The sequence below is a fragment of the Canis lupus genome, chromosome 19 (assembly GCF_048164855.1).
Source record: "Canis lupus baileyi chromosome 19, mCanLup2.hap1, whole genome shotgun sequence".
NCBI classification, from domain to species: domain Eukaryota; kingdom Metazoa; phylum Chordata; class Mammalia; order Carnivora; family Canidae; genus Canis; species Canis lupus.
The window spans coordinates 40,512,427-40,535,093 of record NC_132856.1 but is presented as its reverse complement, the minus strand read 5'-3'; the positions used below and the strand labels follow the sequence as shown (position 1 = coordinate 40,535,093).

Sequence of the window (22,667 nt, the reverse complement as noted above, 5' to 3'; positions counted from 1 at the left end):
GAGGATAGAAAAGCACCATTAGAACACCACTGCAGGCAAGACCCACCAATGGATGCTAAAATCAATGAACAAAAGTTTCAGAGAATCAAGATATTTGTTTAACCTCAAAGCTTTTCCCCAGAAATTTATTAATTATAAAGGGAAAATAGCAACTTTATAGTGGGGGAAGCAAGCAGACACTACCTTAACCAAATTACCAAAGTTAACATCACCAATCGTACTGACATAATGTACTCCCCGGTATACTGATATACTGAAAACACATCATTCCTATGGTGTTCTAAAAATGCGTAACCTAAGTCTACACATAGAAAAACATCAAACACAAATGTTAAACAAAATAACAGATGGGTACTTTTTAAAAAGTGTCAAGATCACAAAAAAGACACTACCAAAACTGTCATGGATTAGAGGAGCCTAAGGAGATATGCAGTGTGGGATAACAAAATGCAGTGTGGGATCCTGGTACAGAAAAAGGACATTAGTGAAAAAACTGGTGAAAGCCAAATACAGTCTTTTCTTTGGTTCATAGTAATGTACCAACGTCAATTTCTCCTTAGCTTTCGTACTTGTACTATGGTTATGCAAGATGATAACATTAGAGGAAACTGGGTGAAGCGTTAGGGAATTTCTGTGCTATTTTGCCAAGTTCTCTGTAAGTCTAAAATTATCTCAAAATACAGGAGTGTGTGTGTGTGTGTGTCTGTGTATGTGTGTGTGCATGCACGCATATCTGTGATTTTAAGTAGGCTCCATACCCAGTACGAGGCTTGAACTCATGACCTCTAGATCAGAAGTCCCATGTTCTACAGACTGAGCCAGCCAGGGGCCCCTAAAGGAATTGTTTTTTTTTTTTTTTTGCTGTCTTTTTTAAGCTATAATACTACCATCCTCAGAGAGCTAACAGACATTGTGGCAACAATGAAACAAGAGCTAGATGTTATTTGTTAAAAGGACCAAAAAGAGATCCTGGAAATCAAAAACATGGTAAATAAAACATAAAATTTGATAGAACTGTTGGAAGATAAAATTAAGAAACCTCCTGATTTAAAAAAAAAAAACACAGAGATGGAAAATCAGAGAGAAAAGAGAGGGGAAAAAAAAGGTCTGAGTTAAAGGTTCTAGAAAAAGAGGAGAGAAAATATTAGGGAGGAAATGGTCAAAGAAATCATTCAAGAAAACTTCCCAGGCCTGAAGGATGTAAAAATCCAGCTTGAAGTGTCTGCTGAATGGTAAGGAGTGAGAATAAACCCCACTAAGTTATGGCAATGTGGAATTTCTGAACACTGGGCACAGGGAGAAAGTTTCTAGAGATAAAAACCAGGTCATGTACAATGGATTGGGAATCCACATGAACTTTGGATCTCTCCAGAGCAATTCAAGGAGCTGGAAAGAATGGAGCACTGCCATAGGAACTCTGAGGCAAATGGTTTCCATCCTGGACTTGCACACCCAACCAAAACCTCTGCCAAGTGTGAGGGAAAGGGCAGGCTTTCTGGAATGTGAAAGTCTCAAGTCTGGCTCCTGGGTACCTTTCCTCAAGAAACCAACTGAAAATGTCCTCTACCCAAATGAGGGAGAAAATCAGAAATCAAGGAAGTAGAGCCCATGATATCCAGGAATCCGGGGTTCCAATCCAGATGACAGGGGAAGGGAAATTCTAGGCACAGTGTGAGTCCCAGGCCAGAAAAGCAAGTAAGGAGGCTCCAGGTAAGACTTCTCTGAGTGGTTAATTGGACAGAACCCCAGCTGCATCTGCACTATGGCAGGACGCTCAGAGAGGAGGGCAGGGAGTTTAGGAGGCAGCATTAGCAAAGATTCACAGAAAATGAAGCAGTCCCCAGACAATTGTTAACCTGCAAGAAAAAAATGCAAAAATTGTACCCCAAAGTGTGTACTGAGTTACAGCTCTGAAGAGCATTTGCCCGAGTCAAGACCGTGTCAATCAACCCTGTATCCTGATCCACCAGTCCTGACCCACCCACATGACCATGGGATGGTAATGGGAGGGTTAGAGATAGGGCTATGCATGGGAAGAAGAGGAGTGCTAAGAGCTAAGTCCTCCTCTCTCCCAGTGCATGTCCATGGATAATGCCTAAAACTGAACAATCATGAAGTAGTGACATATAAGTATGTCATTTAGAGATATGGAGCTCTGAGACAAGAAAGTGATAGCCTCTAGGGAGTTGGAAATGGAAAGGAGGGGATGCTGCGCCCCTAACACAACATGCCTGGTAAAGCTATGGTGCTACACCATGTGCGCATATGACTTTCATTTTAAAACCCTGACTTTAAAAATCCATCTAGAAAGGTAAGAAAAATTTTTAAAAATATGAAGAAAGGGAGGAAGGAGGGGGATGTGGAAGAAAGGAGAAAGGATAATGTAGGCAGAGGAGTCGGGGCAGGAGACTGACTGCTTTGACTCCAGCCTCTGGAGGCCCCCAAAGGGCAGAGCTGATATCATGCTCTGTTGACATCACAACCACCTCTGTTTACACTTCCAGCAAATGAAGACAGTTCTAAGGTTTCAATTCCCTGATCAGCTAAGTACACAGACCTGGCTCCTTAGGTTAAAACACCCATTTAGTATCTGGGTGACCCCTCACCCTCACTTCTACATTTCCCCAAAGTTGAAGGTAATCAGAAAGCAAGCCGAGGGACAGTGGCCCACAGTGGGGAGCAATACTGGATGGGAGGAAGAAGATCCACACCTTCCTTGTGTGGATCTGTGTCTGAAGCCATGGTGTACTCACTACCTCTGCCCCGACCTCTGTTTAAACTGATGCTGAGGTGAGTCACTGAGACTCACAGGCAGCCATGCCTGGGGAGGGCTGTGGAGGGAAGGGACCACCTGAGAAATGGGGCTGGGTGAGCTACAAACATCTGTACAAATTCTCACTCCCTCCCTGGAATCCCCAACTAATCATGCAATTTTCTGGCAAATGTGAAAACCTGCAACTCCTTTACCCACTGGCTTCCTTGGACTGGACAAATGTTCATCCCAGGGGCCCCCAGTCCCAGGGAGGGAGGGAGGACAGGTATGAGACCTGCATGGAGAAGCTGCATACAGAGTATAAGCTCAGATGAGAGTTGGGCTCAACAGGAGGAAATCCGGAACCCTCGGAGAATGGAGAACCAGACATTGGACCCAGACCCCCGGTCTATGTCTCAAAAGGGAAGATCGAAAGCCAGACAAGTACCCTCTGTCACCCAGGCCTTGTCCCACTCATGCCCCTTATGTGCCTCCTTGTGCCTCACTGCAAAAGGAGCCCCAAAGTCCCCAGGAGGCAGGCAGTGGCTCACCCAGCCCCAGGGATGGACATGACCTTTTCCAGCTCGTCAAGGGTTTCTGAGGAGGCTCGGTGGGCAAATATGCTGCTGGTGAGACTCATGCAGGTGGCAGAAGCATGCCTCCTTAGGCAGCAGGGAAGCACATGTCCTACCCTGGGAGCCAGTTCAAGGTGAGAAGCAAAGGCCCAGTCTGATGGCCCTGTCCAATGAGAGAGCTCCTTGGCCTCCAGGGAGATCCATTCTGCTGTGGGGTGCAGCCACCACCCTCATATAGCTGTGGTCAGAGGAGACAGCGTGCAAGCCCTGGAGGTCCTAGTCTGAGCTGGGGGGCTGCCAGACCCTCCTTGATGTGGAGCAGTGAGTTTTCAGGGCCAGTCTCCTGCCTTCCCCCTGCAGAAGGCTCCAGACCTCCGTTCCCCCTGAGCAGCTCCTCTACTTAGCAACAGACAATTTACATAATGCATCGAGTGTAAGAGCAATAATGGCTGGGGAAGCAGGGTGCCCGTTAGTGGCTCCTTGGGAGAGAAAATACCTGTTCCCACACCACCACCTCCCCCATCATGGATCTGCCGTGATGCTGCTGGGAAGCAGGTGCCTTTAAGTGCTCAGTGCTGCCAAGAGGGGCCTTGGAAGGGCCGAACCAGCCCTGGAATTGGAGCAACCTTGGGACAGAGATGCATGCAAGAGGAAATTTCCAAAGCACCCGAGTTTTCCACATAAATCCACCCAGCCGTGCTCTGGAGCCTGCACCCCTGCTGGGCCGGGGCCCTGCATCCAGAGACTTCCCGGAGGAGGAGGCACTCCAGCAGGCATGAAGCTATAGCCAGAGGCCAGGGAGCTAGGCTGCAGCTGCCCAGGAGGTGGTCACGTTCAAACACAAAGGCAGCGATGGAAGGGGGAGAATACATAAAAATTACTGGCATGGTAATTGCTTTTTATATAAATGTTCTTTTTAAAAGTTTTCCCCAGTGTGAAAGTCCCTCTTTAAAAAGAATAAATTCACTGCACACCAATTTATTCTGTGCCTGTAGATGGAGCATAATGAAGGCTCCTCCGTCAACACCTGATCAAGAGGCAAGTGACTGCCACTTGACCCAGCTTCCGGGTCTCTCTGCACAAAGACGACACAGGCAGCAGCAGGGCCAAGGGGTCTGTGGGGGCAGCAGGAGAGTGGGGAGCTGGCATCCAGGAGACTCTGGGCCTCAGAGCCAAGCCCGACATACCCCATTAGAGCCTTAGGAGCTGCACTTAAATGGAGGATTTGGAAGAGGGGCAGCCACCATCACATACACGGGGAGATACGTGGGGCTGTGGGAGCTGGGGTGCATAGGAGGACAGCAGAGGGGAGGTATTCAGCAGGCTTTTGGGGGGGGGGCGGGATCAGGCCCTGGGCCTGCCTGCAGGGCATATACAGGAAGCTAGCTGGTGACAAGGCACTGGCAGTTGTATGTTGGAGAGGTCCGTCCTGTGCTGCAGGAAGCTCTGGCTCTGCTCTAAGCCCACAGGCACCCAAACTCTTCGGCCACCCCCAGAAAGTAACACTTCAGGGGGCAGGAAGGGTTACTCTCCCTCACCGGGATGCCCAAGACATGGAAAGGAGGTTCCTGCCCACACCCCTTCACAGCCACGGTTCCCTCATCTGTGAAATGGGAACACTGTCTCAGGGGCCTCACCACCCAGCCTTTCTGAGCACTGGACTGGGGACAATGAAGACTGCCTGCACAAGCCCTGTGCTCTCCAAAGAAGGGCTGCTTGGTTCAACACCCATCCCAGGATGCAGACACACGGGGCTGTAAGGACACAGATCCACAGCCGACGGGCACCCTTTCCCCTGCAGGGCTGCCAAGCACAGCGCAGGAGGCAGAGTAACTGGGTGGGGAGGTGGGGAGGATGTTTACTGCGCATGGGAACATGGCGTGTGTGCATGAATGTGAGCTCCTCGCCCACAACTGAGATTTCTCAGCTTCACTAATTAACCAGTTCAGTAGTTCTCGCCTGCTCGGGTGACACAGAGCTCCTGGCATCTGCCTCCTCGTGGTCCCACCCTGCTCTGTAGTGTGCCCGCTCCCACCTCCACGCAGAACTCAGCCGCATACACATGCTTGCGTGTACACACTCACCTGGTCACACCCCCCTACAAAGCACACATGCTCTCCCGAGCACACACTCACACATGTTTGCACCCGCACATGCAGCACGCATGCACACAGATTTGCAGGTCCTCTCCCAGGCGCACATACACTCCCATTCCCACTCGCGGCATCATGCTTCTGTCCTCTCCCACATGTGGTCAGCCTCACTCCACTTATACCAGCCTCCGCAGGTCAGAGAGCCTTCTCCCAGTGAGACAGGGATCAAGAATCACGGTGGGGAGTGCCCCGGGGGCTGCTTGCCTTCTAGGTCTGACTGCCCGTGTTCAGGTGGACTCCAAGGAGCCTGGGCGTGACCCTGCCTCCTGGTCACGGTCTCCCTACCCCATTTGATGCCCGCCCCAGGGTCCTGGCAGCTCCTGCCTCCTGTCTGTACCCAAAGCAAGCAAGCGCAGAAGGTTGTAGAGAGCACTGGACACTACTGGCTTCAGCCCTGACCTGGAGGGCTTCCTGGGTGAGGGAGCTTTGGCTGGATTCAAAACTGGGGTGAGGCCTGGAGGGGATGGGGGTGTGTGAGGAGAGTGGCAAGTGCACTAGGGAGAGAAGGTGGGATGTCTAGCTGGGGACCGGGAGGGCACAGGGATGGCTGGGAGGCCCAAAGGTTCCCTGCTCCCCTGCCCAAGCTACACACCTTGGCCAGACCTTCAAGTCACTCCGGTAACAGCCCAGCCTCCCCCACCCCAGCCTGACATCTGGGTGCTAGCACACCTTGCAGCTGGCTCTTCTCTTGGCCCTTCTTCCAGACCCCCACACCCTCCATTCCCATTCCCTCACAAAGAGCAATCCAGGACCCTCTATGTGAGGTCAAGCAAATCCCATGCGAGCCTACTTCTCCCAAGGCATCTGGCACTGAAGCTGTACTTTGATACACTGGATCTGTTTCTCCATATGGGCTGGGTAGTTCCCAAGGTCCTGTGGGAACGCCAGGGTCCTGGTCTCCCCCTTGTCAGTCTTCAGATGCCTGCCGCTTTGCTTATCTACCCATTGAACAGTTACTAGGTAAACAGTTACTCCTTGCCAGCCTTGTGGGCACATATATGCATGTCTGTGCACCACAGGCATGTGTGTATATGTGCACCCTGTGCGTGTACAGCCTGCTTCTTCACCCAGAATGTACATCCCCCAGCCCCCAACCCCACACTCTTAGACCAGGACGCTTAAGCCTTGGAGTTTACTGATTCATGAGAACCCAAGGATGCACAAGGAGTGAGCTGAGGAGTCTGTCCAGGATCCCCCTGACCTCTGCCTCATCTGCCCCCCTGCCCCACCCCACCCACACACACACATAAGTAGCCAGCCAGCTGCCCTGCAGAGCCACTAGGTCCCAGGGCTGGGAGAGAAGTATGTGAAAGACAGGAAGTTTGGAGCTTTGTAACGTTCCCCAAACTCTAGATCTTTGCTCACAAGGCTCAGAGAAGGTGGAGGGAGGCCAGGCTGAGCCTCCGTCTCCTGCCTGGTCATGGTAAATGCTGCTCATACCACCCCTGAGGCCAGCTGTGGTTTGTCAGAACCAATTACTTCTCTGCCTCTGCCAAATGCTTGGGGCTCCACAAATCCCAGGCACATGTCCCCATGGCTGTCACCAATCCCGCAATAGATGGGGGTGGAAGAGGAGAGAGGAATGCATATCGGGTCAGCCATACCCGGGGGTGCAGCATGGAAACCCATTTGGCCCTCTACCCCCATCCCCCATTTACCACCCCTGATGATCCAGACGGGCCCTTAGCTCTGGATCTGCAGCCCCATTGCTCCTGAGATGGATGCAGAGGCCAGGATGGAGCAGAAGAGTCCCTGGCCTCTTTTCAACTATCTGCAAGTACTGGGCCCCCCTTGGAGCTGATTCCCAGCTGTCCTGCTACAAGGCCAGCCTCTCTGGGGACTCTAGGGGAGAGCCAGGGTGTTCATTAGAACTATCTTACTGCATGTGTGTGTCGGTGGAGGGGTGTGTGTGCGTGTGTGTGTGTGTGTTTGTGTCAGGGAAGGAGCGTGCAGCAAAGCCATGGGTTCTCAACTATAACCAGGCCTCTGAGATTGTCTTTTCTTTAAACTGAAGGACCCCAGGCCTGGTTGGCTCAGTTGAAGGAACATGTGACTCTTGATCTTGGGGTGGCAGATTCAAGCCCCAGGTTGGGTGTGGAGATTACTTAAACAAATAAAAATAAGGAAACTGAGGGACCCTAGTCACAGAACCTTCCAGAGAAAGGAAGCTACCACCCTTAAGAACCCATGATCCTCAGCCTTGGGTTTAGCCACATCATTTTCTGACCCACTAACCTATCCCCAGTGCCAATACCTGGGGCCAGCCCTTCACTCCAAGCCCTGTAAGGTTTCTAAAGATGGCATGCTCAGTCAGTGCTAGGGACTGAGTTACCTGTGCCACCCCAAAATTCATGTTGAAACCTAATCCCAACATGACTGTATTTGGAGGTGGGCTCTATGGGAGGTAATTAGGTCATGAGGGCAGAGCCACTTGTGAAGGGGATTGGTGTCCTTATTAAGGACCCTAGAGAGCTCTTTCTACCGCCTTCTACCATATGAGGACATGGTGAGAAGACAGTTGTCTATGAACCATGAAGTGGGCCTTTGCCAGACACCAAACCTGTTGACCCCTTATATTGGGCTTCTCAGCCTCCAGAACCATTAGGAAGAAATCCTGTTGTTTCTAAGCCACCCAGTCTATGGTATTCTGTTATAGAAGCTACAACGGACTCAGACGGCAGGGACAAGAAAACTGATTTCCAAATTCCTGGGTTAAGCTAAGCAAAAGGGACATCGTGGGCATCTGAACTTCCTCAAACTATGACTAATTCCTGGAAGGGCAAGGAGTTGATAGTGGAGCGGGGGCAAAGGTACCCCCACATTTATAGGGCTCTGTCTGTAGCCTTTCTTTGCCCCTGGTCCCTTGAGATCCTCTTGTCTCCCGTGAGGACAGAGGTGCTCAGCTGCCCATTTCACAAGTGGAGGCTGGGAGGGGCAGGACAACAAGCTCCAGGCCCCTCAGCGTGGGAAGGCCCAGCACTGCCATTCCTGCCACCCGACTCTTTCCACCACCTCCTGCCGGGGGGTTGCTGCCCATGGCACAGGTGCCAGATTCAAGTCCCAGTTCTGTCATGTACCAGCTACGGGACCTCAGGCAGGTCTCACCTTAGGAATGCACAACTCTTTTCTCCTGTTCCAACCCAGTCCCCATCCTCTGGAGGTGACCTCAGCCATGGCACTGTGGTGACCTTGTGGCATAAACTGGAAGCTGGTGGTCCATCTGCCAGGCCTGTGCCACCAGCCATGGGTCTGCTAATCACACCCAGAGAGGCCTCTCCCGCAGACCTGTCCCCTCCACACCCACAACCTCTATAGGCACTGGGTAGCAGCTCTTCACTGAGGCTGTGCCAGAACTCCCAAAGCCTCCTACCAGGGCTCCCTGCTCTAGCCTCCCCCTGCAAGACTCCAGAGCAATGGGCTCTGAATTGGCCATGGAGGCAACCACCCACTCATGCTCCTCTGGGGACTTTCCTATCACTGCATCCTCCACCTGCTGTGAAGCTGTTCTGTCCTAACACACTCACATCCAGGGGAGTAGGAAAAGGAGAGGCCTGGGAGGGGATGGGGGCTGAGAGGGTCACAGGTACTGGCCCAGCCTTAGCAGCTCTGGAGGAGCCCTTGGGGTGCGGGAGGCTCCAGTAGCTGGTGCCCATGGAAGGCATGATCAACGTAAACCAGGGTCCCCAGGCAAAGTGTCTCGGGGCAGCCCTCCCCCTACACTGACCTCCCTGCACCCCTTCTCTGGTGGGAGGATGCGTGGAAGGGGTGTTGGAGACCCAAGCTAGTCAGCTGGCCCGCAGGCAGGAGCTCCTGCCACTGATGAAATGGCTTTTGAAAAGCTTCAAAAATGGAATTTCCTCCTGTAGGCGACAACAGAGTGTGTGTGGGGAGGGGGCAAGTAGGACACACAGTCTCCCTGCCTCCTGGTCTCTTGTCTCCCCACCCAGTACTCAGGAGACAGCACTCCCAGACCTTATGTGGGGGAGGGGCAGAAGAGGCCACCCCAGGGCAGGTCTGGGAAGGGAAGGAGTGGGGAACAGATCGGGCTGGGGGGACAGAGAGGGGGTCCAGGCAGGCTTTGGCCGGGCTTCCCTGCATCTGCCTCTGTGTATCTAATTATGCTCAAGTGGCGGCCTCACCACGTTTCAGACGCCCTCCCAGGAGCCCCTCCTCAGCCCCATGCATCCCCGCTGGGTGCCGAGCAAGAGGACCATATGGAGGGAATAATAAGACAATTAACTTTCCATTAAAGAATAATATATGTGGGTTTTTAGAGAGGCGAGCGGCAGCAATCCCTACCCAGTAGCATATTTCACACCCGTGCCCCCCACCACCTCCACCCCCATGCACCCCACATCCTGATCATCTTCACCGGGAGAAAGGAGGGCGCTGCTGGGCCTTACTGGGAGGTGGCTGGAGGAGGGGTAGGGGCTTTGGGAGGAACAAGAGCAGAGGCCCTAGGACTAAGGTTCTGAGGCTTCTGGGAGACTTACGGAGGGGTTTTGATAGGTCTGTCTGGGCTCCCTCACACCCTTCACCTGACTATGAGCACATCAGCCAGGACAGCTGTGCCGGTCTCTGGGCGGGTGTGTGTGTGTGTGTGTGTGTGTCCCAGTCCCTCTAGGGTTCTGAGCTTCTCTGGCGCTCTTGAACACTGCTACTAACCACATCTGAATGCCCAGATACCCAGAGAGGACCCTCCACAGATGGGGGCCAACCACAGCCTTGGCCAGTACCCCTGAGCCAGCATGTGAGAATGCATGAGTTGCAGGAATTGGCAGTACCAGCCAGGGGGGAGGGCTGGAGGGACAGTGGGAGGCCTGTTTCAAAGGAAATGTATGAAGGAACCCCTGTCCTTGCTTCCCTGAGCCCCTTAGGAAAGGGGCCCTTTATGTGGCCAGACTTTGGTCCTTGCCAGGAGCCTACTCCAGATGTGGCCCTCTGCAGATACTAATTACACATTCCCAGGGAGCATGAAGCAGACAGGGTACAGGGATGGCCAGGGGCAAACAAGATGGGCTGGGACTGGCACCATCACCCATTCAGCAGTGCCATTCCTGGCCACCTGGAGAAGTGAGGACACATGGGCGCCATCAGTCTGAATCACCATGGCTATCCAAAGGAGCACATCAGTGGGGAGGGGAGTAGGAGTTTTGGGGTTAAAGGTCTCTGAGACCTGGGTTTCCTGTTCTTTGTGGACACAGCTCAACAGCTGAAGGGAGGGGCTTCCTCGGGGTAGCTCCTCCAGACAGGCCTCAGACCTGCACCTCTGGCTTAGTACTTCTCCCCGATCCCACTACCACTTAAGACTGGCCTGTCGGGGCTCCAGGATGGGACTGTATGGTGGAGACAGTTGCTCAGGACCCTCGTTTTCCCATTTGTACATTAAGACCACAGGAGTAACCAGCAGCATGCAGCTGAGCTACAGTCATCATGGAACTGAGGCAGCCAGGGATGTTGACAGGGTTCTAAGCCATTTCTGCCCCAGTTGGAAGGTGAGGTAGGAGTGGTTGATGTCAATACAAAGGCTCCCAGAGCCCAGGCTTGGCTTGACACTTTCCAGAGAGTGGTCTGTGGACCCCAGACACGGTCATCCTAGGTCTCTGTTCCCAGCCCAGCTTCGGCCAGGAAGCCTCCTCTCACCCCAGAGAGACGATCTTCTTACATCCTTCTCTAGAGACCCTCCAAGGAAGGTGTTTCACCCAGGTCAGGAACCCATCTCCGGATGGTGGTGCACTTTTGAGCCACTGGTTCTTCCTTACGTCTGACTATAATCTCTCCTGCTTTGCTTTCCCACAAGGTCCCTAGAGTTGTTCTCCTTTTGCACTGGACACTCAGTCAGAAGTGAGGAGGTTCCTGGCTGTACCTGTCAGAGTGACCTGGGCTTCAGAGTTGGGAGACTGGCCATCTCCATATCTTCCCCCAAGCACCCCCAGGCACCTGATGAATTATTCATCCTGATCAGCCTCATTATGTAAATGAGCTCAGAGCCCAAGCATATGCTCTCTGCTCTTCACCTCCCCTCCCCCCAGGATGGGGACAATATGGTGCTGATGGGGGAGGGCAGAGAAGGAACTTGGAGATCTTGATCAGCCTCCAGGGGTTCTGGAGAGGGCACACTAAAACAGAGTCCACACTTCTGTGGCTTGTTCACATTAGGAGTAGGCCAAGGCATGGGGGGGAGTAGGGTACCCAGCGGGGACATGGCTCAGGGGCGTCTGGCTAAGCATGGGGGTGGGGATGGCACATGAGCACCAGGCCACAGTGGGAGCACCCACTATGTGCTGGCCCTGAACTCAGATGAGGAAACATGGTGGGGTCTTTGCAGACAGCCCACACACCCCACCTTGGTGTGCTATGGTTCCTAACCTATAAGTGGGCCCCAGTCTGTACCCAGCCACGTCCCCAAGGGGTTGTGCTCAGGAGGAGCAAAGTGCCAATGCAAGGAAAGTGCTCCCAAATGCCACTGCCTGCAGTTTCTGGACTCTTGTAGCTGCCAGCTCTTGCGGTGTCTAGCTTCTGGGAGGGGGACAGCCTCTAGGACTGGAGTAGAGGCAGAAGGCAGCCATGCAGGGGAAGAAGGCCAAGGGAACCCAGATGCCAGGACACCTTAACTGCAGGGTGTTTGCGGGGAGCATAGAGTCAGCTCAGGGAGCCTGGGGAGGCCACTGGGGGCTGAGGTTGGCAGCTTGGCAGAGCTGGTGCCAGGATCCCCAGGAGCATCAGCAGTTGGGTCAGGGCTGTGCTGCAAGCATTCTCCTGACTCAGAGCTGGACATAGGCTAGGCACACAGGCCCACTCATACGCATTTGAAGGAGAGCTGTGGTGACTCAGTCAGGTTTGGGGTGGATTGTGGGGGTGGGGAGGCTGGCTCCCTCCCACTCCCATGGGATTGTCCTTCTCTAGAACTCTACCTGCTTCTCTACCACCCACCCTCACCAGAGTGCCTGGTGCCAAGAAGCAGCCCCAGAGCTGTCAGCAGGAACTAAGAGACTGAGGAAGCAGGTGAGAAAAAACTGGAGCAGGACAGAGAGCCGCTGGAGAGCTGGCAGCCGGCAGCAGGCAGAGGATGCCAGGAGGAGCCAGCCGGGAACGCCAGGTCAGCACTTCTCTGCCTGCGGCCAGGCTGGCCACAGCCGCAACAAACATGGCCCCTACTCCAGCCCAGCTCCCCACTTCCCCAGCCTCACCCTGCCTCCCTTCCAAGAGGTGCAACCAGAGAAGGGGTAGCGCCCTAGAGTCAGGAGCCCTGGTCCAAGCCTCAGGTCTGGCGTAGCCAGCTGTATGACTCTTGGTATGGCTGGCCGGGTGGGGGCAGGATGTGCTCATTGATGAGAGTGTCTGGAATCACTCAACTCCCATCAGAAAGGAAGGGACCAACATGTCCTAGGAGGGAAAATGATCAAGGAAGGAAATTCAAATTTCCAGAAAAGGTGGTGTCTGTGTCAGTCCATCCACTGTTATTCTCACCACCTCATCCTCCAATCATACCTCCTAGCCACACCATAGACCAAGAGTGAGGATTACAGAGGGTCTAGGACTCGCCCAGAAGCACACAGTGGGGATGCTGAGCTAGCCTTCCATCTCTGCTTCTCACCAGCTAGGGAGCTCAATGGTTCACAGAATCAAATCTCACGCATGAAATGTGTGCATTATCTTCTCACTGGCAAACTTTCGTGGTCTGAGTTGCCCATGACCATAAAATAAGCAATGGCCTCAAGCTGAAAATTCAAAGCATGGAAGATTCTTGACTGGAGGTGTTTAGTTAACTGCTTATATGGGGTACATCTTAGGTTCCAACACAAAACTTGGAAAGGCACATGACACATATTCAGGGTACTATCCCTTCTTCATTAACCTACACGGCTACACTTGGCAGAGCCCACTTAGAACCTAGTCAGTGCCGGGTGCAATTCCTGAGCATAAATTGACTTCTGTTCCGGAACAGCTTTTCCTACAGTGCTTTCTCTGGAAAGCTCTGCTGGCCTCCAAGTACGGCTGAGTCATTGAGAGTTCACAGGAAGAGTGGGGTGGGGGTTACTGCAATTCAAGCCCAGCAATTACGGTGGAGGAGTTCAGAGAGACTGGGCCACTAGTCCAGTGCCAGCCCCACTTCCTGGGTACCCGCTCTAAGCTAAGGAGGAGGAAAGGACCGAGGAGAAAACCCCATGGTAGCTTCCCCACACGCACTGAGCCCAGTCCTGACCAAGAAGGATGTCACAAACAATGTCCAGACCCAGACTCTTGGCTGAACCACCAACAAGAAACTCTGTTTACTCTGCTGTTCCAGGACAACCATCGGCAGGTGAACCCTGTTATTTCCCTGCTTAGGTGTCCTGGCCCAAGCCTTCAGCAAGAGCTTCTTGAAGTCCCCATAGGTCCCTGGGAGTCCCACGCAAGCACTCCAAGAGCTCAGCTCTCCGAGCCTCTGCATTTCCACATAACGAGCGACGGCTCAGGAACCTGACAGCGACACATTTTGCAGCCTTCTGGGGGTGACGGATGGCCTGCTCTTCACATCACTATTTCAAACATTAACATAATCTCCAAGGATGAATGTGGTTGCTCACGCCTAATCAATCACCCCCTCCTGCCCTGATCCCTCAACTCACCAAGCACAGGCTTTCAACCCGTCTCCTGCTACAGTGTCCTGTGTGGCCAGCGCAGCTCTCCACTGTTGTTCGGCCTGGACACCGCACTCATTGTGTGGACAGCCCCTCAGCCTCTGTGTGCAACCACATCCACTGCACGCTCCAAGGCCTGGCCTTTTGCCTCAGGCGCTACCACAAACACAGACCTCACCCACTTAAAAACCTGAGAGCCTGGCATGCCTGAGTGGCTCAGTCACTTGATTCCGGCTTAGGTCATGATTTCAGGGTCATGGGATCAAGCCCCATGTCAGGCTTTGTGCTCAGTGCAGAGTTGGCTTGTCCCTCTCCCACTGCTTAGAGATAGAGCACAAGTGAGCAGAGAGGCAGGCAGAGGCAGGGGGAGAAGCAGGCCCCCCTGCTGAGTAGAGAGCCCAATGCAGGGCTCGATCCCAGGACCCCAGGATCATGACCTGAACCAAAGGCAGACACTCAACCCACTGAGCCACCGAGGCATCCCAATAAATAAAATCTTTAAAAACAACAACAACAACAAAAACAAATCCTAAAACCCTGCAAGCCCAACACCCTGACAGCAGAGCTCATTGGATAGTGCTCAGTACCAGGAAGAGCAGGCTGTTTTTCTAGTTATTTCCTCAACTGCCCTGATGAGCCCAGCAGTGTTCCACCACACCTAACCTCACTCCTTATCTTTGAAGCCCTTCTCCCATTCCCAGTCAGAAGAGGAACCCTGAGCAGAAAGCAAAGAGTACCACACTTACCTCACGGAGCTGCTGGACACCCCCAAAGATCCGCATCACGCCATCAATCTCTTGCTCCAGGCGTCGGGCCCAGTGCTGCATCCTGTGTGCAGAGAAGAGAGGTGTCAGGAGGGCCCCCCCACCCAGCACTGGCACAGCCCCACACCAAGTGATCTGGGGTGTGACCAGTAGCAACCACTCCTTCAGAACCCAATTTCCACTGGAGGAGAAACAAAGGCTAGGAGCCACAGTAAGCCTGTGATTGCCTTTGAAGCCTAGACCTGGTGGCCCAGGCTCTCCTCATGTACTATTGGACAGACAGGGAGGAGAGCGGATTGTAGTTTAAATGCACTGAGGGAGTCTAGCAGCTCCAAGAAGCCTGCAGGGAGACTATTTCTCACCGTGAAGAGTCAGCCCTTGATGTTGCAGCTCTGAACATGGGGACTCTGGACACTAGGGAGGAGGGGAATATGAGTGAGCGATGTGGGGGCTGCTGGTTCTCAAAGCCTCCGGTCCTCGAGGCTCCATGAGGCCTGGAGTCCTGTGTCCAGCTAGAGTCACTGCTGTCACCACCAAGTCATTGTGTAGCCGGGGCAGGTTCCTGCCCTTGTGGGCCTCACCGGAGATGCGGACATGGAAAGCTTCTGGTGGAGGCAGCCCTCACCTTTCTGGCTCTCTAAAACACAGATGCTATGTGAAGCTCACTGCTGCATGCCGTGCATGAACTGTCCACCTGCAGGTCCAGTTCGGACCATCCTGACCCTTTCTGGGGGCCTGGGAAGCCCCATGAGTCGTTCACCTGAGCCACCAGCCTAAGTAGGCCTCCTTTACGCTGGCGTTACTCTGAACTCATTCGAACCCATCTGTGTCTCAGTTTCCTCCTCCAGAAAGTGGGGATAACTTGGGGCCACCTCATAGGGTATGAGAAGGAAAGGCGGTCAAGAGTGCTACACAGGGATACTTGTGAGTGGACAGGAGGGACAAGTGGCCTCATGGCCCAGTATTTCCAGCCCACACCCACGAACAGGAATGGCATTTGGGGAGAGGCTTGGTCCACCTCTAACCTGTGATCCTTCCTTCAGGCAGTGCCAGATCAGGTGAGCAAAATCCTACCAGTCTTTGCCAAGAGCCTACCAGGGAGATGTTCTCCACACTTCCAGAGGTGTTCTCTGCTGTGACCAAGAGCCCCTGCCCTAATGCATCTGAAAAGGCGCCTCCACTTCCTCATCCCATCACACACAGAACGAGGCCATTCCAGGGAGGGCTCATAGGAGAGTTACCACAAAGATTTAAATGCACCATGGGTTAGGCATAGCCCATTGGGAAAGGTAGGGGTGGGTGATGCCAGCCCCCCAGTCTCTGGAGGAGTATCCCAGAACCCACAGGACCCAGGAGATGGCGCCTGCCCTGGGCCTGCTACCTGCCTTACCTTCCCCAGTGCCATGCGGGGCCAGGACTCTACTAGCTCTCTGGGTCAGAAGAGCCTGAGCCTCCACCCCAGCCCCCTGCCCCACATCCATCTTCAGGCCTGTGGCTGGGGGGCTGGGCCTGTGCCATTGTGTGTGCCTGGGTCGGTTGGCATGGGAACTTGGAGCGGGAGGCGGGCGGATCACTAATTGCAATTTGCCAAGCTGAATGTCAGGACCATGATGGAAAAAAAAAAAATCAAACATCAAAAGAAATAGGTATTAGCTTCAGCATGTTGCTGGCTAAGCCACAGCCTGATGCCCACCTCCACTCCCGGGCACAGGGAAAAAGCTAACCCCAAGCTCAGGAGGAGGCAAGGCTGCAGACCAGGCTACAAAGGGCAATCAGGCCCCAGCTGCTAGCCAGGGGAGGGCAAAGCCCAGCAGAGAATGGAAAGCCTGCTTGGCCCCTGTTCCTATGCACCAGGTGCTGATCGCTTGGCCTTGGCTGTGGGTGGACGGGGGGCAGGTGGCTGTTTTGTGCTCCTGAGACAGAGCCCAGGGCGGCCAATGTTGAGATGGCTTGCTGCACAGTCCTGCGTCCAGCTAGATACAAAAATGGGTGAGGTCAAGGAGCTGATCTCCAAAGGGAACCATTAACTCTGCTCTGCCCCTGCCCTCAGCCACTCATTGGTTTATGGGACGAATGCCAATCATAATCCTTTATGGGACTAATATGTACAAGGGCACCCATTATGCATATGGAGTGGTGCCAGCGTGCCACTTGCTCTCTTGCTTCAATCCTCACAAAGCTGTAAACATCATCATTCCCAATTTACAGATCAGGAAACTGAGGCACGGGGGCTTTACGTGACCAGCCAAAGGTTACCCACCTAAGAAGTGGTGAACACAGAACTTGATACACAGACGTGCTAGAGTCAGCAAGAGCCAAGCAAAAGGGTGTACTTCCTCCCAGCTCTGCAGCTAGTACTGTCACTTTGAGAACTTGAAATCGGCCATCGTGGGAATATTTATACCACAGAAATCGGCAAATGTTACAAATCACAGTTTTTTCCCCCTGGAGAGGGAATTGTAAACATTTACTAGCACACCACTGATTCAGCCCCAGGCTGTTGACTCTTTTCTACTGTATCTATAGGTCTCTGGTTCTAGAATTTCACAGATAACTAAAAGAAAATTAATTGGAAGAACAGACATGGATGCCAAGTTTTTATTTTGTTCAGACAACACATTATTATTATTATAATCACCATCATTTCATCTAAAAAGGCTATTTCAACACTAAAAGAATTTTAGAAGAGCCAAATCTCAGGATAAAGTCCAATTCTTTCCAAGACACACACACTCTTTCCTTCCCTCCCTCCCTGCTACTCTCTCTCACACTCATACACACCCCCCACACACACACACACACACTCACATGGTTTCCCCACTTCTTCCCCCAGACTCAGCAGCTCTAGACTCTGCTGTAGGCCACAGGGACAGTCCGCCCATGACACAGCAGGACACACACATCCTCCTGGAACCTGGGGATGGCCCTAGCCCTTGGTCTAGCACCTGCCTGATGGACAGACCCCCAGACCCTAGCTGCACTGAGCATCAAAACAATGCCAGGGAAAACAAGTTGTTCTGATAATTCACCTAAACCAAACCCAATTAGGAAGGCAATTATGTGTGCCCCAGTATTAAGAAGAACATGATAGATAAATCATTTCACTATCATAGAGATGAGATTCTGTGGGCTCCAGGGTTTGGCTGGTGTACAGACCTAGCTACAAGGTGTGACACCAGGCACATTGGGTCAGAGGCAAGCTGACAGAATCTTGCCTGGGCTCCCATCAGCCTGGCTCCAGGTGCCACGCCTCCCTATCAGACAGTGTTGCCCAGGGGTCACCCTCCCAATAGGGTAGACACACCTGCTGGTTCCCTCCATCCCTGTGATTTTCCATGCTCTTCATCGAGATGACACTGTTTCTCTATAAGTGTCTCTGAGTGCCAAATTAGCAAGACAGGAGGAGAAAAAGTGTCTGGGAGGAAGCACATGCAGCCAGGGGCTACAGCCCTTGGGATGACTGGTATGGGCAGGAGAGGCTGAGGACAGACCCTTGTGTCTGTGTGTCCTCTATGTGCCTGAATACAGGGAGGTGCAGCTGCCAGGCCCCCATTACGCAAAGGCCCCTGGCAAGGATGGCTGAGGGGCCACCTACTCACAGAGAAGCCAGACCTGTCCTTCCTGCTCTATCAGCTCCCTGACCCCACCCATCCAGGGTTCAGCAACTTCTGGGAGGCCTCAGGCCCAGGAGGCTGTGTGACCTTGACTCAGGGAGTCCAGCTCCCTTCAAATCTCAGTATTCCTATCTGTAAATGGGGGGAATGACTGGCTGAAAGCTTCAATGGCCAAATCCTCATGGCAGCCTCAATGCATAGTTACCAGGGACTCCTGGGGACTACAAGAACACCCAACAGAGTGGCCCAGGGCTTAGGAAATCTCCCACGAATGCCCACACTTGGGAAGAGGGGTGCGGGGGGAGGGAGTGTGGAAAGAATTCCCCCAAAGCCTGAGAGAGGCAGGGAGTGGGCACAGGGCAGAGAGCACTCATCCTGGGCCTGCCAGTCGGAGGGCAGCCCAGTGGGAAGAAGAACCAAGGTGCTGCAAGACACCAGGCCTTGCTCTCCAGGGCACGCTTCAGAACCTAGAAGGGTGTGTGAGAGAAGAGGCCTTGTCACTCTCAGGCAAGGGTGTGGGCTCATCTGCGTGTAGGCCGAGGACCCCTTCAGCAGGCGGACCCACAGAGAGCCCAGCTTGAACCTGGGGAGGCCAGCTGTGCAGGCTCCCCCAGAGGGGAGCAGCAGGGCAGGAGAATGGGGCAGGAAAAGGGGGGGAGGGGGAGAGGAGAGAGGGAAAGAGCCTGCGTGCAGATGCCGCAGGACAGATTAAACTGTTGCCAGTTGTTAATTTTATACACGAAGTTGTTGATCAGAATGTGATTTAATTGTACAGTATAATCCAGGCTTTTGGAATAAATTATGCAGAAAACTCATCTATAATTAAACAAATCAAAAACCCAGAGACAGGTGACACTGCAGGTTTCCCCTCAGAGGGCATGGGTGGGTGTGGGCATCTGGACCCTGCAGAAGGGCAAGAAGGGAAGGAGGCAGGCTTTGTTCCAGAGCAGACAGGGGCAGACCCAGGGAGGCCGAGGCCTCAGGACTACCAATCTCTGCCTCTGCTGGCCTCTTCACCACTATGGAGGCATTTTGCCATCAAAGCCCTGCTGCAGGATGCCTCCACCAGGCAGACTGCCTGGATAAACCTGGTTCCACTGGGGACCTATAAGCAATCTGCTGTCCTCCCACTAGCTTAGCAGAGCAGCCATCGTGACAGGGCGGGTGGGCGGGTAGGTGGGGGGCAGGGTGCAAGGGTGGGACTGCAGGTGAGGCAGGAGGGGTGGATGGGCTGGGGCAGGTGAGGGCCATGAAGGCCACTTGCTGCTAAGGGCATGCAAACCAAACCTGGCAGTGATGGCAGCCCACAGGTCTCCTACTTCTCTTGTGACAGGCTGGCCAATTATTCTCCCAGCGCTGGGGGAGGCAACGATTTAAAATAAATTGTTATTTAATTATTCTGATTATATTTCAGCTGGCCTGCCACCTCCCACCTCGGCGCCTTCACAGTCTTCTAAAGGGGAAAGAAGAAAAGATAGGGCAGGAGAAGGGTGGTGAGGGAGAGACAGACAGAGAGACACAGACATGAAGAGAGCCCCAGAGATGGGCTAGAGGGCCTGTATCAGGCTGAGCCCAGCCTGGGGGAAGATGACTGGTGAGTGGGCCTGGAGAGGGCACTAGTCCCCCAACAGCTACCCCAAGCTCAGAGAGCACATGTGGCCCCTAGACCATGGGCACATGGCAAATGGCAGGAGGCTCAAGGCCGCACCCCAGGATTGTGGCATCTCCACAGCCACCTCCACCAGGGAGTCCTCCCTGACTGCTCGGGTGGATGTCCCTCTCTACCGAGACTGAGTGCCAGGATCAGCCCTGGCTCTTTTGAGGCCTTGAACCAGACGTGTCCTGTTAGGCCCCAGTTTTTCCATCTGGAAAATGGCAATAAAGCTCACCACTTGTCTATCTCTCACAACCCTTAGAAGAGGCAGGTGGAAATCACAGCCCTATGGAAGGGACATCAGCAGTGCTGCCTGCCCCACACACTCATGTGCACAGACCCACAGTCCAATCTTCTTCCTCAGACCTGCAGCTCATTAAGTGTGGGGTGGCCTTGCCTTTTCCTTAGACTGAAGCCTCCAGTTGGGCTGCAGCACCCCCCTGCACTGCCTCAGAGACCCTGACAACAGGGGCAACCCCTCAGGAAGGCCAGGGCCTCCTGTGATAGGAGCATCCTTCCCTTGTCTACTCAGGAGAGAAGATGCTTGGGCCTCAGCGTCTTTTGGGGCTCAAAGCCCGGGGTATCACTCTGGACCCTGATCTGATTACAGTCTCCTGAGGACAGCAGAGGGGAAAAGTCTAGCCAAGGTCATCTGCTCCTGAGAGGCCAATTGGGTCCAGGCACTCCTGGCCAAGGACATGAGAGTGCCTACAGAGGTAGAGGCCAGCCAGCACAGTTTGTGGGGAGCATGCTGGCTCAGCTGATTCAGGGTGGAATGAGGCTCCCCAGCTAGCTGCCCACCCCTTCAGCATGTAAACTGAGGCACAGGACTCAAAGGAACCGAAACCGGCCCATCCTCAACTGATTTGGGATTCAGCTAAGGAAAGCCCTATAGTGTGAGCAACATGGTACCCAAACCTTCCCCCAAGTCATCCCTCCCTAGCTCCCAAGCCCCCATTCCACATACACAGAGACAAAGGCAGTCCACTTATCACAAGAGATCCTCAGGGACCCTGGGGAGCTGGGGAGGAGCTGATGCTGCCGAAGCTCGAATTAGTCCAAATCCATTGGCCTCGACTATGTGTGTCTTGGGACCCTGCCCAAATACTGCTCCTTAATGAGGTTATTAATTACGGGCTGTCCCTTCCCTATCTTTCCCCGGGAAGACGCTTTTCCTTCTAGTTGGCTCTCGGCTAGGAGGCAGCGGTGGCAGAGAGACTGTGCCTCCCCCCTCAGACTAACAGTGAAGAATCATCCAGCTTTAATTAGGGCGCTGGGTCCAGCCCAGTATTTACTCCTAACAGCCTGATGAGGGGAGGACAGGAGAAGACCCAGAGCCGGGAGCAGCATGGCCCAGGGCTGGGAGAACCAGGCAGCCCACCTGGCCCAGAGAGGGATGGACTCACACAGCAAATGGTCACAGACCTCAGCCTCATTCCACAGAATGCAGGATTAGGGTCCACAGGGGCCCCAGCAGTCAGGAAGGACCCACAGATGCGGCAGGCCTCAGCCAGGGATGTGGGGGCGGGGCTCCCCAGTAGTATGGAGGGTCACTTGAATTTGACTTCTGTTTCTGTCATGGTTAGCTGTGTGACCTTGGTAACGTGCTCTCATTTAGAAAGTGAGGTGGTTGTCATCACCCACAGCCACAGGGTTCCTGAGCAGCCCCCCAGCAGGACGCCCCTCATCATGCCTGGTCTGAGGTTTCCAGCAGTGGGGAGGAGGCCCTAAGGGGGACTGCTCCAGCTTCCATGGAAGCAGCCCTTGCAGTACTATCAGAGTGGCTGGAGAAGTCGCCAAGGGGCAGGGGAGGAGTGGGGCTCCAGGCCAGAGCTCAGGTTGGAGGGTGGGGAGGGGCCCTAGAGCCGTCTTTCCCTCAGCCATTGTGTACCAGCCATAGCACTGTGCTTGGCCTCTCCAGATCTCTGTTTCTCTCTCTTTGCCCAAAGAGGGGTGGCCTGAACCCTCCACAGGCCATGTAGGGATTCATTTCCCAAGGGCTGTAATTGGGGTCTTCCTTCCCCTGTGAGTTGGGCGTTGCAGCGGTGACTGAGACTAGGGCTCACACTGCACTGCCTCAATTCATCTTCATGGCTGTCAAACCCTCATCCCTACTCTTCAGAGAACACTGAGGCACAGAGCAATTGAGTGATGAGGTCAAGGTCACACAGCTAATGAATGCCCATCAGGATGACACATACCTCTCCTCTGGGTCCTGGTCTCAAATGCCCGGTTGCTGGGTGCCAGGGCCATTGGGATGTCCAATAGGTCTCTAGAACTGAATGGATCCAAAACTGAGACCCTGACTTCCCTCTGGATCCACATTCTCCCTTCTCTCCCTCACTGGCCACCGCCTCTGGCTCAGCTGACAGCAGGTCCCACTGCTTAGCCCAAGGCCTCAGGGTGACCCGGAACCTGCTTTCTCTCTATCAGCAAGTCCTGTCGGCTCCACCTGCACAAAGTATCCAAATCTGCCTACTGCCTGCCACCTCTCTGGCCCACAGCCTGCCCTGGGCCACTACCATCTTCCC

General features: G+C 53.7%; 1 protein-coding gene across 11 annotated transcripts in view; it reads right to left on the bottom strand.

The window, feature by feature from the left end:
• CACNA2D2 (calcium voltage-gated channel auxiliary subunit alpha2delta 2) overlaps window positions 1–22,667 on the bottom strand; it is a 138,174-nt gene that overhangs the window by 97,703 nt on the left and 17,804 nt on the right. For all 11 annotated transcript variants that reach the window (XM_072786103.1, XM_072786104.1, XM_072786105.1 and 8 more), the window contains exon 2: window positions 14,851–14,932. In XM_072786103.1, the coding sequence (XP_072642204.1) occupies window positions 14,851–14,932 (82 nt within the window). The remainder of the gene's footprint in view (window positions 1–14,850; window positions 14,933–22,667) is intronic.